This window comes from Vanessa tameamea, chromosome 18 (assembly GCF_037043105.1).
Source record: "Vanessa tameamea isolate UH-Manoa-2023 chromosome 18, ilVanTame1 primary haplotype, whole genome shotgun sequence".
NCBI classification, from domain to species: domain Eukaryota; kingdom Metazoa; phylum Arthropoda; class Insecta; order Lepidoptera; family Nymphalidae; genus Vanessa; species Vanessa tameamea.
The window spans coordinates 3,000,161-3,017,839 of NC_087326.1; the positions used below are offsets into that span (position 1 = coordinate 3,000,161).

At 31.8% G+C, this 17,679-nt stretch overlaps 2 protein-coding genes across 2 annotated transcripts in view; one reads left to right on the plus strand and one right to left on the minus strand.

Moving 5' to 3' along the window:
- Window positions 1-17,679, minus strand: part of LOC113400204 (probable beta-hexosaminidase fdl) — a 90,863-nt gene that overhangs the window by 13,859 nt on the left and 59,325 nt on the right. The gene's annotated exons all lie outside the window — the stretch shown is intronic.
- LOC113400205 (uncharacterized) overlaps window positions 1-17,679 on the plus strand; it is a 35,957-nt gene that overhangs the window by 1,940 nt on the left and 16,338 nt on the right. The window contains exons 2-3 of the mRNA XM_026639692.2: window positions 688-1,087; window positions 8,071-8,197. Of these exons, the coding sequence (XP_026495477.1) occupies window positions 957-1,087; window positions 8,071-8,197 (258 nt within the window). The 5' untranslated portion in view covers window positions 688-956. The remainder of the gene's footprint in view (window positions 1-687; window positions 1,088-8,070; window positions 8,198-17,679) is intronic.

Here is a 17,679-nt window from a genome sequence, read left to right on the forward strand (position 1 = left end):
AAAACGGGATATTTACCATATTTTTTATTTTTATTTGGTGGAGCTCGATATTTCGACATTATCTACGAATGTCTTGTTCAAGAGAATATCTTGAATATCGAAAATATCGATAATATCGACAAATAAAAAACATGGTAAATATGCCGTTTTAAATATGTACTTGTAGTAATAAAAATAACCATGGTAATTTTAAATCTAATATTGTTAATCTTCGTTTTTTCCATTTAAATAGTTTACTAGTGTATGTAGTACGGTTTGCATGGATTAAATTTCTACCGATTCAAGAATCGCCGATTGGTTGATAATAGCAACGTCTTTAATACAAGAGAAGAAAGACTAGTTACCGAATCATTAATAATGGTCGAGCTAAATTGCAAAGTCGATTCCCGAGCGTCAGCGACATTCGAGAAATGTATTCATGTAGCATTTGCGAACAGAGCAGAATTTGAATGAAGCCATTTAATTAGAATTATTGTTGTTCTTTTAAACGCTGAAGAAGTTCTAACGCGCTTCACAGTTTGATCACGCGCCTCTCAACATTGAAATATGCTTAATTCATCAAGAAACGAAATGCTTTCGGATCTAATTTGTGAAAAATAATTTGTGAATCATAATTCGAATGTCCATTTTGAAATAATTTCAAAATAATATCGATTTTATTTGATGACTGTATTTTTCTTGTTACAGATGTGCCTCGCGGTCATAACTTCGATTTCAAATCCCAGCTGATACGGGCGAAATTGAATTCAGGCTGGAATAATGTTGAAGAGCTTTTGAAGTAGTTGGAAATTAAAAATATAACGAAATATTGAAAAGGAACGCGTTTGATAGTCGCGGCAGTCGCGCAGGCGGCGCCGCGTTGTTTGGTTGTGGCTCGTAGGCGCTGCTGGTGCGGCTGGTGGGCGGTGGCGAGCGCGGGTGCAGCAAGCGCACAGCGCAGCCCCCTCGGCTGGGCTATGGGCAGCTCACAGCGAATAGCCGCAGTGGCGGCCGTATCCCACGCTAAACATTACTACAACCACACCCGACCTGACGTCGCACAGACCTCTGAGGCGACACATTATACCGTCAATATATTTTTTGTAAGGTTAGTCTTTTACATAATGTAATCATAAAACAAAATGCTTTACTGTAAGCCTTGACAAATAAACAAAAAATCAAGACGAAGATTTAGACTGATTTACAATAAATAAACTTTCATAAGAAGTGAGTTTCGAGAAGAGTTTTATAAATGGCAAAGTTTTCTGTAAAGGTTTTTATAATATTCTTTGTAGCGAATTCCACAAAAGTCTTTACAAAAGAAATATCCAATATGCAAGTAACTGAAACGTACGATATTTTTCGTATGAGGATCCCACTAACGGCTTCAACGGCCCCGACGATGATCCGCCTATAACGCAACCAACATATTCCGTATAACTTCGTATTAACCTACTTTGAAATTAGAAAATAAATAAATTGAGGACATGTTTAGAACGAAATTAAAACTGAACTGGCGATGTATGCCTGTAAAATAGTCGTAAAGTCATAAGTCAGCAGTAACTAAGTTATTGCATAGACGACACGAATATAAAAGTTTATGAAAGTGAGGCACGACTTGACCTCTTGGAAATATAAACAAGACTTTTCTATTTATTTTTAGATATATTTAATGAACTTTATACATTCGCAACAAGATTTTCATAGATAAATAGTTCTCTTGTCAAATCGTAAAAATATATGTGTTCTTAATACATTTGCAAATGTATAGCAATCTATCGTATTATTTCCACCTGAAATTTCTGGTGATCCTTTGAGTGACACTGTCAGATAGTGTTATATTGCAAATGTGTACAATTCCAGATATGAAAAATAATTATGCAGATTTAGTCTTATATATTTTTGTTTTATAAGTCCGAGATTCTTTTGAATATTTCTCGCGATTACTAAGTTCGGGATCGGGCACGGCTATTTGAAAAAATCCTTGTGTTAAAATATTTCTTATACAGTAAAAATATTATTGATTCAATGAAAATGTCCAATTAGCCCTGTTGTTAAAATTAACTAAATTATTAGGTAATGTTTGTCAAGTAATAAACGAGAATTCACGTAACTGAAAACATGAAAACAATTATGCTTGTCAAAGTTTGACTGCAGAGATTCCAACAGTTACAAAGTTATTGCTGTAGGACTATGATACTGGTATAACTTGACACGTGAGAACAGTCAAGGTAAATAAATCTACATCGCCTAACGCGAATGTTCGAAATTATTCAGAAGTTTTAATTGGCATAATTTGGTTACTAATACAATATTTGTTCTATAGAGGAATAATTCTAATTTTTTAATGAAATATCTCCATACAATTGACTCTACATTTTTTTTGCTGCTATATAGATTTTAAAATTTGATTCAATTTAATGAACTGAATTGAACTAAACGAATGATTTTATTATAATATGTAAAGTTCAATTGGTGATTTGAATAACAATCTTCCCGAAACGTGACGAGTAATCTTCGGTAAATAACTTAAGTGAAACGGAATTTATTAATAATCAGTGAGTATACTATCAAAAATCTAATAAGAAATTTATCTGGAAGATTTACAAAAAAAAAACAATTCTTTAACCTTTCCAAGATCTTAAAAAATATATTAACTTATTTGAAGTTTTTCAATTCATAAATTTGCGGAAATGAAATTAGTTTGTTTTCATTTCATTACCATTAAATTGAACAGATATAATACAATGAAAAATATTACAAATAAAGATTTCTTTTTTATCATTTTTTTCATTGTTTTCGACCAAGTCATCGAATTCCTATTTTTCATTCTAACCTGTATAAATATCGAGCGTAGGAACACATTTTTCACGAGCAAAGTGCTCAATAAGATAAGCATCTCCCCGCGAGAGTTCCTAAAAAGGTGAAAAGGTTAAGACGTTCCATTATTAGCCGCTTAACTTCGTGACCTTTCGATTCAGATGAATATCAAATGATGGAGGGTTTTAAAGGACAACTAAAATATAAGCTCTTTGTGAATACGATACTAGATTGCGTCTAGGATTTTCTAGACGACTGTGTTGAATAGACTATCTATAAAATCGCAACCTGAACGACTTCACGCGGAAAAGTATCGGTGTATTTTATACTAAAACATTTTTAGGGTAACGATCTCTTACAGCGAAAAGCTATTCGGTTGCTTTACAGTTTAACAAGTAGATATATAAAGAATCGCTCGGTTGCATTATTTACAAATTTAAATATATCGAACTCCCGTTTAAGACGTTAATACATATACGTAGTGTGTAAAACTGTCATAAATATATGCTTATTTCTATAAAATAACGTAAATATGTTTTTCATATTAATCATTTATTATTTTATAATAACCATAACGACAACGAGCTTATTATAAAACATCACCCTATAAATTACAATAAACTATGTTATATAATAACAAAACATATAATTATTATTTTTTATAGATTTAAAAGTTATGCAGAATATTGTTTTCAATATACGTAGGTATATCACAATTTATTCATAATAATAATGCTTGGATAAAACGGGCTCCTGCAAAGAAAACTCTGCTAATAAGAGTCTTTAAAAATTACACTACGGTAAGGAGAATTGTGGCCGCAGTTGGGACTAACTGCGCTGTCGTTTCTGTGGATAATGTAGGAGTTTAATTTGTATATAAAGTTTTGGGCACAAAAGATAAAAATTAGGAAATAAGGAAATTAATACAAAAGTACAAAAGAATCGAAATTTTGTTTCGGAGATTTTAACTTACGTTTCTGCCGAAAAAACAGATACGCTTGACTTTATATTATCCGTAAGGTAGCTTTGGTATTCTACCTCCTTGAAGTGGATAATATATTCTCATCGATCACGTAAATCGCTATTTGTCACCGTGAGTTCGATAAGCCTTTAAATACTATGTAAAGCTTATATAACGACGTCATTTCACGTCTGAATACACTTCTTTTTAACGGTCTGAATACAAGATTTTGAATAAATTTAGCAACGATGGGTTTTCTTGTATACTGGGTCTAATTGCATTAAACCATCTATCTGTATTTATAAATTCGTTTGTGCTGACTGACTATAAACGCAGAGCCATTGCGTTACTGAATCTTGAAAGCTGTAATATGAATCATGCACTTCATAGCGTAAGCATAGGTGTTCATGGCAGTTAACTATGGATGACTGTTGCCCGAACGAATTCGGTACGCGTAGATAGTATATTATAAAAATAGTACATGTATAAAATAACAAATACAACAACAAACGAGGCCGAACAAAACAACAAATAAGGCAAAATAACAGTCTGAAATATTGTAAACTACAGCTGGACGTAAATGTACATATGTTTTGAAATTAAATAATAAATGTCGAAAGTCTTGTAAAATAAAAATTATATATTTACGATACCAAAAAAAAAAAAAATCTACTTATAAAATCGGTTACAAAGAACTTAGTAATGAACGTACTGTTTAATTGATTTATATATATTCTGATCTGTTACAGTCATAGAGGGGTTGTAGAGACCGCCTAGGTAAAGCACGTCTCGAGGGCCGTCACCCCTTAGTTACCTAATCATAATATTCAATATTGCTAATGAAATTATTATAAATATAAAAATTGGTATTAATGAAATTGACATTTATATCAATTTAAATAAAATATTTCTAAACCAAAAGAGGAAAGCATCTAAATAAAGTAACTTAGTAAGTCTCGGTGTTGCAGATGTCCATGGGTGGTAATCACTTTCCATCAGGTGAGCCTCCTGCTTGTTGTCCCCCTATAACATAGAAAAAGTAAAACTAATTTGACTTAATTTCCTGTCTTGCCTAAGTGGAACATCAGTTTATAATGTTTTGCTAGTTGGATAAGCCAGGTCTGATATTAATAGTATTTAAAATAAATGTATAGATGAGTTGAATCGTATTTGCAGACGAGTATTATTGGCATTAGACGTAGATTACAGAAATTATTGATTCATTGAAAGCCCAATTAGTGTTATATCAACATCCGAAGTTTGAAAATACATTTAGGAGCAAACGCTAAATCATTGATGAATATAATTCGGTTAAAAATTGTTTTAAGAGCGACGTTATGGGTTATAGAGTTAATATTAATTCACATTATGTTATTTTATTTAATCAAATTAATTTATTACAAAATAAATTTAATTTTACTACTTTACTTGGTACACTAACCCTACCCGGGTTAGGGTAGGGTAGGGAACATCCACTCATCAGCATCAGTACTTTGTATAGTTGTGTTCTGGTTTGAAGGGTGATTGAGTCAGTGTAACTACAGGCACAAAGGACATAACATCTTAGATCCAAAGATTGATGGCGCATTGGCTATCTAAGGTATTGTTAAGATTTCTTACAGCACCGATGTCTATGGGCCGTGGTGCAAACTTAGGACGTCCACTTACCTTTATTATAAAAGAAACAAAAAATTGAAATAATTTGCATATTTAGATGATAAGTAATAAGGTTTAACCCACTGGAAAGGAAATAGGCTAATTTTTCAAAATAGAAGCTCACAGGAAACACAAGAACGTGATATGTTAAAAAGTAATATGCGGTTTTAACAATAATATATAATAATTATAGCATTTGAATGTTGAAGGAACATTTATCGAGTGAGATAGTAGAAATTCTTATAGAATTATACAAAAGATCTTTTTAGATATGAATGTCGTAGTGTTATTGCAAAATACCTGAAATTTCAGCTGAACTAAATGGACCCGGTGAAATTACATTTCAGCTGAAATTCGATGGTTAAATTTCCGTGCATTTGTAATGAGTGACATTACAATTGCACAGGAATTTCATCAATTGTCTCAATTTCTTACAATTACACCAGCAAATTTCGGGAATATGTTTATTTTGTGACATTGTAAATAGTCTTAGTTAATTTAAATTAATTATTGAATGAAATTTGACATTGTTATTATAATTTATTGATATAAATTTAAACATACTTGAATTTGCATTTTCGAATATATATATTTTTTAATGACAAAAATGAACAAAAAAGTTTTTCCATGGCTACAAAAAAAAAAAAAACAATCGTTTGACAAACCAAAGAGGAAAAGGCACTAAACAGTTTTCACTTTGCCTGTGTCTTTGCTATCTTAGACTGTCGATGTGTAATACCATAATGTTTACTGACAAATAATAATTAATTAATTGACAAAGTTAGGTGCGATTTGAAAAATCTAAATATTCTTTATTCAAATAGGCTCTTTGAATCTTATCAGATTATTTAATCGAATTTAAAACTACCAATAAAAGTTATCTCTTACTCTTGATGATTTTGTCCTGACCGATTTTGGTCACAGTGGACAATCTCAAGGGAACCAGCCAACAGCGCAGAATATATTATAATGCTATAATATATAATAATCTGTAGTCTTATATCAAGCTAAATCAATATATTAGTCATATGGATGATATTAAAAGCCATATAATTTTAATAATTTGTTTCGGTTACAAAATTTCTTACATTACCATATTTTGTCTCGTCTGTTCAGAGTTCCGATATAGGAATTCAACAATTCGCTCATTCGACACTTATTTGCATTTTCAACGACACGAGAATCCTTTGCTGCAGTTGGTTGCTATATTTTTAAGCTTCATTTATTCAATGGTTTATTTGAAATAGAATATATGTATGTGTGTGATGTAGTACAATATTTATTTATACTATATAAATAAATATTGGACAACATCACATACATTACTCTGATCCCAATGTAAGTAGCTAAAGCACTTGTGTTATGGAAAATAAGAAGTAACGACGGTACCACACACACCCAGAACCAAGACAACATAGAAAACTAATTAACTTTTTTACATCGACTCGGCCTGGAATCGAACCCGGGACCTCGGAGTGGCGTACCCATGAAAACCGGTGTACACACTACTCGGCCACGAAGGTCATCAAAATATATTTGGTTATTATTTACTTACAAGATTTATAATACAGTTTATAAAACAATGTTGAAAGGATTATTTATATTCAAATAAAATATAATGTCGTGAAGAGTTCGGATTCGATATTATTTGACAAAAAAAAAAACAGAGCCTATTTTCTATTTATATAAGAAGTATCACTCGTGTCATTGCTAAGTGCCGTTTTATTAAATAGTTTTTATGCATTTTTCTTTACACTGTGATACAAAAATAGGGCAACATTATATATAGTGCAGCTTATGTAATTTCATTCATAATGTACTATACTAGAAACCAGCCATATGGAGTAAGTAACTGTTTTATGAGTCACGTACGGTTTTATAAAAGGATCACAGAAAATGGTCAAAATGTTGCTATTACATATATAATTAAATAAAAATAATAAGGTTTGAAATATAAGATTTTGACGATAGTTATATTAAGAAGTGTCAAAAATTGAACAATCATTTTCATGGTATTTAAACATTATACAAAATTTTTCATTCCATATAAGTACCTATGTGTGAATGTATATATACATGAGGCTTTGAATTAACTCACTAGAATTGAACGCGCTTATCTAAGGAAATATCAATCAGATTTGCTTTTTTTTTCTTTTTTACATTTCAACCATAAGGAGCTGACTAGTAATCAGATATTTAAAGCATTGTATGAATCATGCACTCGTATAATCCTCATGTAAATAGTATAAAATATAAAATTTACACATAAAATGTATCAACTAATGCCCTCCTCACATGTGAATACGGATGATCTGCATATTCGTGAATTATTACTAATTATGTTGATCTCGGAAACTTTTGTATGTAATTGATTGACATTGGCAATTAAGTTTACATGTGTTTTTATTAATATATTTGCAAATAATTTATTAATATATTTGTTTTACCTCTTAAGGTAAAGATTGTGTTAGGAGAGGTTGTCGAACCCGCGAATATTACATTGAGTTATTGACGAATGATATACTTACCGAAACATTAAAATTAATTGAAATTCACTATTAACCATGGTTTTGTGTAGCGAGCAGTAAACTTAAATAGAAGAACCCAAAAGATATAACACAACTAAGTAGTAAATTGAGTTTTATCTTCTACAGTGCAACTTTATGTGGCGTGTTGGTGGCGGTGTGCGCGGCGTGCTGGCGTCGCTCTGCACCGACTGACAAGCCGGAAGACGTGACAGAGTGTGGAGTGTACACCGTCAGCGACGCGAGGCTGGGGCAGGTGAGACTTTTATTATGAAATACTATTTACGATAAAATCTTGAAATGACCCCCGCGTTGAAATGGCCAACTTTAACTGTTATTTATATTTCCCAATAAACAAGTGAGAACTACAATTTTATAGTCAGAAAGACATGCTGCAAGCAGTTGGTTTTATTTATAAACTTTATCAGATGAACTACTTATAATGTAAACAGTGTAATCAATATTTCCCTTTTGCTGTTCCCTTTAGAATATTTGTGTATAATATAATATTACTTTCGACAATAAAATGATTAAAAAGTAAAAGAGAACAAAAAAACGTGTCTTTTGAAAATTTTCTCGCCGAATTTCGGTCTTTCGGTCTCCGAGCGAGGTCTTCGTACGTAACAACGTCGCAACCGCTAATATAATTTTCATGAAGGGAAGATGAGGTTTCAGCATAGGACGCCGTATTCATAGCTTCAAGCTAAAGTCCTTTTAACTTTCAAGTAATTCTTATTAAGGCTATATCAATGTAAGTTCTTTGATGGAAGAAAATCGAATTTGCCTATGTATCTTCTCATTCATTCGTTTCGTACATATCGTTCGATATTATTCACCGATGTGATTCTGTGTACAATTTAACCAGTCTATTAGTCTGTACTATTCATTTTTATCTTATATATTATTAGGTTATAAGCATAGTAGTATCAAATGTTAGTTTCATTTTTTAACTGAAATCTTACTTTTGCGTTGTTTACTTTATTTTTAAATTATTATTGTTCGTTCTATGTAGTTATTAAAAATAAAGCCCAGTACATATGTCAGTTATTATTTATATTGTCAGTACATGTGGATGTTTTACGTTTGACCGCAAGAATTCGCGGAACGTATCGTTGACAGCTACCGAAGGCATGATTCGAAATTCGAAAACATATTTTTATTAACAACATAACGGTTTTTTATATGGCGGGTTATTCTAGATATAAATAATGAAAGATCTTTAGTTACACTAGTGTACTATAAAATCTCCTGCGCAGATGGAGGGCCCTTGCGATTCGCCGCCATGACCGAAACCGGTCAAGATAACATTATACTCTATTCCAACCATAAGAGGAGAAAAGCCAAATAAACAACATTTGACAGTAAATTGACGCAATATATAAATAAATACTGGCCGAGAGCTTGAATAATATATTATATTTACTATGGATTTTCGAAAATATAGTGTTTTGAACGTCGACGAAACTGCTATCGGAATTTTGGGAGTAAAATTAAAGTGGATATAAGTATTTAGTTAAGTGAAATAATGTTGTGTTATGAATAAAGATATATTATTCATAAATTTTCAGTGCACAATACGGCTGATTTATTAGAAAATCGCATGAAATACGTAAATCCAAGGATTTTTTATCTTTTTTCCTACTTTCATTGGAATATATTATATAAATTATTTTAGAAACATCATGTATGCAAAAAAAATTAGTAAAATTAGACTTTATAAACAATGTTATAAAGATAAGTTATAAAAATAACAAAGAATAAAACTGTAAGTGTATCCATTCGTTAACGAACGAAATCAGATTTTCTCGTTTACTTAATTCAACTGCTCCGCTGTTAACAAACAAACATCTACAGAATGCAATTTTACCTCTTTTGTTTCTTTACTTAACACCCTAGCTGCAATCCGAGATAAGTTTTAAAAAACTTCTTTTATAAAGTTAAATATCAAACAATACGTGAAAAGAGTTTTTTTTTAACAATGTATTGTTTCGGGCAAAGAGCTACCTTCGTTCCATTTAATGTATAAGTAAAAAGTATTTTATTACTTAGGAATTGGTTTATTATTTGCCTAATAATTTGTTTATAACCTCCACTAAAAACTTTAACCTTCTTTTTGTAACCTCCTTTTACTTACGGGATCAGCGTGCCCGCTATCTGTGGTAAAGGTCACTGGTTAATTTCCTTTGATTTGCTCTTGATAAATATACATATATTTCCATGATTATGGATGAACTTCTTGATCCGATGATATAAAATTGCAATCAAAAAAATAAAAAATAAAAAACTATACCTAATTTATCGCGTTGATCGTGATGTTACGAATTAAAAAAAAAATAATGTCAAGTTCTGTGCGATTTTATTATTTCTACCTATCATATTATATGTGTTTAACATACTTAAAGAAACTAACAGTTCTTGGAGATGCTTAGGTTATAATTATAAATTATGACCTTAATTATAACGATATGCTTAGGTTATAATTATAAATTAACATTATATATCGACAATTAAATGGTTATTAAATAAATTGATTTTGGAATAGGGTATTGAAAAAAAACCTTAACGCATTTTTTATTAATCTGAATAAAAATAAAATGTATTTTGGCACAATAATCACGTGTCATTGTATTTTGACATAAAAAAAAACTATAAATTATCTGTTTTAAAACGGGTATAGCTCTCTGCTAATTTTTGTTACAGACTAAACTGTAGATGAATAAAATTATATAATGTTTAATATTGGATAATCTTGTATGAAATAGAATAACTCGTAATGTAATTTTATTGTAGCAAATAATAATGATGGCAAGCAATATTTTATACAAATCAACGTTTTAATCCTATCGTATAAGAGCTTTAAACAAACCAGTAATCCATGAACCGCTATATTAATTCCGAAGTGATAACATGAAAATTGGATATATTATGTTTAAATTCTGGAAAAGAATTACTACTTAATTTTTAATCTTAACGACCGAAATCAACACGATAGTTACTATGATAAACAATTATTTTCGATTCTGTTTTTCCCTAACGACTCTTAACGCTCATTGAGTAGAAATAAAAAACTTTTTGAATATGTTTTATAGTATTCTTCTTTTGGTTTACGGTTATTCTTTTAATTTTTTAATAATTATAATTAAACGAATTGAATGAGAAAGCCACACGACTTGGGGGAAGGGGGATGTGCGTATAGTTACTGAAACGAATTAAAAAAAAAAGACTCAATAAATTACTTTTTCACATGTTTCAAGGATTCACATTTGATTGACGGGAATACTTTTTGGACTATTTTGTTTTTATTTTTGACCTTTCCTTACCTTTTTTAGATTAATACAATAGGCTATTTGTCAAAGCGAAAAATAAAGTGTCAATTATTGTAATCAGTACATATTATGAGTTTAAAAATGGTTATTTATCAACGAAAGTTGAAAATAATAATTAATTTATTCAAAAATCCATAAATAAAAATGCATTTTTTTAAACGTTTGTCACGTGACACAAAACGCCCCCGATTGGTCGGGCTTATGATGACGTCACTTGCTTATTAACCTCGTTTTCCTACTATATGAACCAAAGATTACAATACAAGCAAGTGACGTCACCGACCCCATTGCAGCGTCATATTGTCAAAGTAGCGTTTTCGCGGGTTATTTAAATATAGAATTTTTATTTTGATATTTTTCAGCAAATATGTACTAGAATTAAAAAAGACAACTTTTACTGGGTTCCTTAACCCCTACTAAATAATATAAAATACATTTTAAAAACCAGTCAAATAGCCTATTACTGAAAAGTACAGAATTGATCCCCATTATTTTTGTGTGTCACTGACGCCTTTATCGTACGTCATGCAGTTGACCAAAATGAAATTAAAAGGAAATATGAGTAGCACCTTTCAAAACATAGATATTCAATTTTATTAATTCAGTCAAAGTGAAGCATTTCTCCTTCAGAAACTCAGACATCAGTCGCAACTCTATCTACATCACTATTCGAATTTAAATAATCTTTAATGTAGTCTGTCTCACTGTGTGACGTCACTCGCCTCTCTTTTTAAAAAAATATTAGGAGCTTGTTCACCGTCATTGTTAACCACGCTGATCCAATGCAACTTTTTCCACCCAGCAAAAACAGATCTCCTCGACACACCTGAATCCGAATGAATCTTAATTAGCTTATTTCCATGACGGAAGTATGAAGGTATGTGTGTCCGTAAAGTAATTCATTTGCTCAACAACATGTTTAAAACCATCTATGTACACAAATCGAAAGTACATTATATTTTATCGCAATCAATATTTAAATCAAATATATTTTTCGCTTCAAAAGAATTGGGACAGCATTTCATCTCGATATGGAATCACGAAAGAGAACATCGACGAAGAGCTGTTTATTCAATTTCGAAAATTGCGGTTTGCTTAAATCGAGAGTCGTTTCGGAATCTGTTGAAACTATCGATGTATCTGTCAGTATTCAGGGCGCGTCGTTTTGTTTACGGTCGAAACGCGTATGAGTGGAAGTCAGTTATATCGGTAATTAATTGAAAACATAAATAGATTTCGCTTTTCTGGTTAAATAATGAACTATATAAAGCTTCCTTTAACAAATTGTGTAAAAAGTAACAAACAAATGTTGATACAAAAGAGTTCCCTATCATGGGAACTCCTTTATAAACTTTGTTTAACAAGACACAGCATTGTTTAATTTATTACTCCCTCAACATTATTTTATATTATCAAATTATGATATACGTACATGTACATATATTTACTTCAGCCTTCAAGTTCATATAAACAAGTATTTAAAGGTATAACTGATGACTGGTTATGGCTTTTCTAAAGCTCAAGTATTCATTTAATTAAAACTGAATTATACTATTGTTACATTCGATTTAAATATTTGTCTCGCTTTTGTACTTAAATTGTTTGCGGATTTTAACACAACGTTAGAAGGCAGGCTTGTTTAAGACGAGAGCCCTTTGATCAACGATAAGAGATTTATGGGGTATTATTTTAGTTTACTGTACTTTGTATGGAATAAATACTAGTTTTCTTAGGTTTCTACGCTAGTAAAGCGGCAGATAATTTAGACTAGGCTAATATCATATCCTACTTTTTACTACACTTCCCAGTGTAAATCGATTTATACTTTTATTAAATCTTATAATTAAATATTTACTTGTACTTCTGAATGCTTTCTAAATTAGCTCAAGTTTTGACAATCGTAGGCGCTAAAATAATTAAAACATTTTGCACTTTACATGTAACGGCATGACATTTACGAAGAATCTGCTCGAGCAAACCACAGTTTATTGAAAGGGGAACTGTTTGTCGCTAACTTCCGGCAGAGGCGCTGCGGCGGCTAACGCTGTTAGCGGCTTTCCTGTGCGGAATTATTGTTTGCAGTTTGACGTCATGTCAACGTTCGTTAACTACGCAGTCGTGGTTATTTGGGACAATATGGTGTAACGGAAAACGATAAATGTTCAAATCTAACTTACGCATATTTAATAAGTCGCTTTTAATAACATTTCAATTGCTTGGGTATTGTTTATTAATAGACTTATGACTATAATGATGAAGTCCTTCTGATTAATTTCAGCCACAGTGGCATTTTTTAAGAGAGACTAGCTAACTGCGCGTGCGTATAATTGTGCTCAAGTGTGTACGCAAACACAAGTGTTTTTTATTTGCACACTTTTTTAATCCGATGGCACGCAAATCCCACACGAAGGGAAGAGTTCAGGTTTTAGACCAATGGTTTTATACTCCTGTGTGTGCAAGGACTGCCAAACACCAGAATTCCCAGACTACGTGCAGAATTTCTAGAATTTCGCAATAGAGAAACTCAGTAATATTAATTAACTGAATTTGAATTTAGGACCTCAAGAACTGCGTCCATATAAGCCACTAGACCGATGAGGCTGTTTCATATGTTAAAACCCATAACCTAATTGCTAGTAACATATTTAGATTTCATACAAAATAATATGCATATTAAAATATTGTATCATAAGATAGATAAACATTGCTCAAAACTCGCCAAAACTAGACACCTAAAGAACATATTTATATATTAGGGAGGCATTAATGATTCATTGTCTCTGGAGAGGCGTGACGATCGGAATTGCCCCGAACAGGCATTTCGATTAGATAAACTGCTCGTCAATTTGTTCGTGATTTCGAAACAACGAATATCCTTAAACAGATTATTTGTTGTTTTTTCCCTTTAACCTTTTATGTAATTGCTTTGTTTATCCTAAGATAAGTTCCGTGTGAAATGTTTTAGATACGTAGTTCTGCTTTACTGTAGCGTGATAAATTGATAGGATAGTGCCTTTCCTTGTTTATAGTACTTCAATGGAGGAGAATTGGTTCGTGCGTGATATATGATGCACCATATCTGTATATATATGTTAATTATTTATTTTTACAGACTAGGCCCTTGTTTTAATTAATTATTATTAAAGTAGATACATCTTGTGAACGGTCAACTGCTGGGCTAAATCATCCTATCTATTTAAGAAGAACCTTTGGAGTTTATTCCACGAAGCTGCTCCAATGTGAGTTAGTAGGTGTAGTTAGGCACACATGTGGTACATTATCACCCGACATGTTTCGGTTACGATTTTATTTAAACTTATTTGTTCTATTTTCCGTAACCCTGACAACAAGTTTGCAAATTTTAATGATCCATTGACTAGTTACGACATAAGATTGTAACAAACAAACCGACAAAAAAATAAACATTTTCGCATTTATAAATCAATATTATTAGTTTTATTATTAGTTAAGATTATCAAGACGTATCTGAAATCCTTATGTGATTTAAATAATAATAATCAATTAGGTATACTAAATGCTTAAATAAACTGTTGTTATTATAAAATAATTAGAGTAGAGGCTGTCTGTCAATATACCACCTAATTCGGTAATCCTAGCTAGACTAGGTATTTTGATAATCGAGTCAAGGGTATTCTGCATCAAGGAGTCTAGGTAGATATACTCGAGAGGGAAGTCGAGAGAGCATATGGCGGATATATACGCATATACGGCATATAGGGCATACGTCGAGTGCGTGTTTAAAATATACCGTGAAAATGTTTGGTCTATGGAGCGAGATTTATAGACGACTACTATTCTATGAATACTGACTTTATCCGTATTAATCTGTATTTATTTAATTAGTGCCTTATAAGATACTATTCTTTAACCGCGGCTTCGCTTACATAAATTTCGGATTACAGGTGTCTATTGACACTTTCCGGCGCAAAATCTATCGGAGCGAGTAAGTTCAAGTTTACTTCATACCAAATTTTATCAAATTTGGTTCAGTACCATTGCCGTGAAAGAGCAATAGATAGACAGAGTACCTATACATGATTAGATATTATGGCAAGAAAATGTTTTTTTTTTTAATCAAAAAATGTAGGTAATTGTCAATTGACAGAATGTTATTTTGTAACAAATATTTATGAAATAATAAAATTATTTAAAAACGATAGTTTGATTCGTCTTAATTCTAAATCGTCACAGCTTCTATACCTACTATTTTACGGACAGACAATGCTCTTTTGTTATTTAATAGTGTTTGATATTATTTCAAATTATTTCAATACACACATAAGTAGCATATGTATTAAGAGAGTATTATTTTATTAAATTGTGCTAGTCCTGTCTAATTAATCGTTGTAAGTTGTTTTTTTTTTTTCAATACAGTGCTTTGCGCCCCTTCAATAGTCTGAAGTGCTTCATTTATTCAGTCTAACGAACACACTGATTTTTGCAGCCAACCATTTGACTCGATGTGTTCCGTACCTCGATCTTTTGAATAAAATACTCCATGACTAACGACCAATATTAAATTTCTGTTAAAATGAACTGATATATTTTTATTTATTAACTATTGTTTATAAAAATATATTTTATTTAAGCTCGACACAAGCACTTCTGAATAACTTTTACAAGATTGGATTTAATTTTAAAACCCACCATATGTGTGTGTTGTTTCTCCAGAGAAGAACCGGACATTGACTTGGTGATTAGGCTTTGTGCAAGACGGTCTGTTTAGGTACCCACTCATCATTTATTCTACCGCCAAACAGCAATACATAGTATTGTTGTGTTCCGGTTAGAACGGTGATCGAAAAGCTTATAACGCCAAGTTTCCGACTCCGCAAAGTCAATAAATCCTTCTTGGGGCAAGGTATCCGTTTCTATAACAAAATTACGCAGATATGTTTAACTTTGCCGATTCATAAGTTCAAATCATTTGTAAAAATACATTGGTAAAGAAGGCATTTTATTCAATACAAGATTATACAGATGATAAAAAAGCGTGGAGCTAGTACTTGTTGACTTCCCAGGCGGGATGTATTATTTACATAGGTATATAATTGTATTTAACTAACATGACTTTGTATTTTTAAATCTTGACAAAGAGTAACTACTGAGCTTGTTGCTGTAGCTGAGCTACTGAGCTTGTACTGAGCTGAGTTTGTTCAATGACGATTCAAAAGTGCTTGTAAAAGCCTACTTGAATAAAGTATATTTTGATTTTGAACCAGTGTAATTACAGACATAAACGACATAACAATTCAGTTCTAAAGATTGTACCACTGACTTTTGAAACATTGGTTATAAAGAAATGGTTAAAATTTCATACGGCGCTAATCTGTCTGTGGAAAATCTAGTAGCTCAGTTGTCCGTCCGCCTACAGATGATATAAAAAAAAATCAGTACCTATTACTCCTACCCGACACTTGAATTACATAGGTATGTTAATCTTTGACGCGGTTTATTGCGACTCCACACATTTTATTGTTTTTTTTAATTTTTTATTCGTTTCTGACCAGTCATTACATATATTATTTAGATTTTTTCTCAATTTCAACATTGCAAAAAATTGCGGCACACTATTATAACACGATTTTCGTTCGCATAACAACAATTATGTTCATATTAATTTGAGTTTTTCGTAGAAGAGCGTTTAGGACACATAATATGATAATAAGTTACCCAAATACCCTTAGATACTAAATAAGGTAGGTAGGTAAGTAGGTTGTCGATACCCTTCCCTGGAACCTTAGTTACTGAACAAATCTATTTGTATCGACATTTTTAATGCACTGCTAGAAGTACCCAAGGGTTAAAACCTTGCGGATAACGACCGTCGGTGGCCGGAATAAAAATCGCATTTGCAATAATTGGTTTCAGCCTGCCGACTACAGCTTATATGCCTCGATAGACAAATAGCGGTGGTCTGAGAGCCTACAATTTGTACCGAGTACAATTTAAAATTATACGCTATTTAGAATCAATTGATCCTTAATAATACATGTGGCTGATTGAAGGAACCTTTACTTATTTATTATTTATAAGGGTCGTATTAGAGGCGTGCATCTTGTCCAGGGTTTCAAGCAGATACCACCTAGTTACAAGTTAAACAATATAGGTAAAGTTTAGTAAGGATGCTTTCATTCGGGTTTCACTGAAAGGTGAATGAACCAGTGTCGTTATAAACATAGTAGTGTATTCTTTGTTCACGGTTAATATTTATAAAAAGTTTCTCGTTTATATTATGTTTATTAAATAAGCCTTTAAAGTTATGAGGTTATGTTTCCTCCATACCACAGGGTTCGCTCGGCACGGTAGGCTCGCCCGGACCTCGCAACTCGCTCGGATCTAATTAGGTAATCATCGCGCAATATCTACAATTTAAAGACATACTAAACAG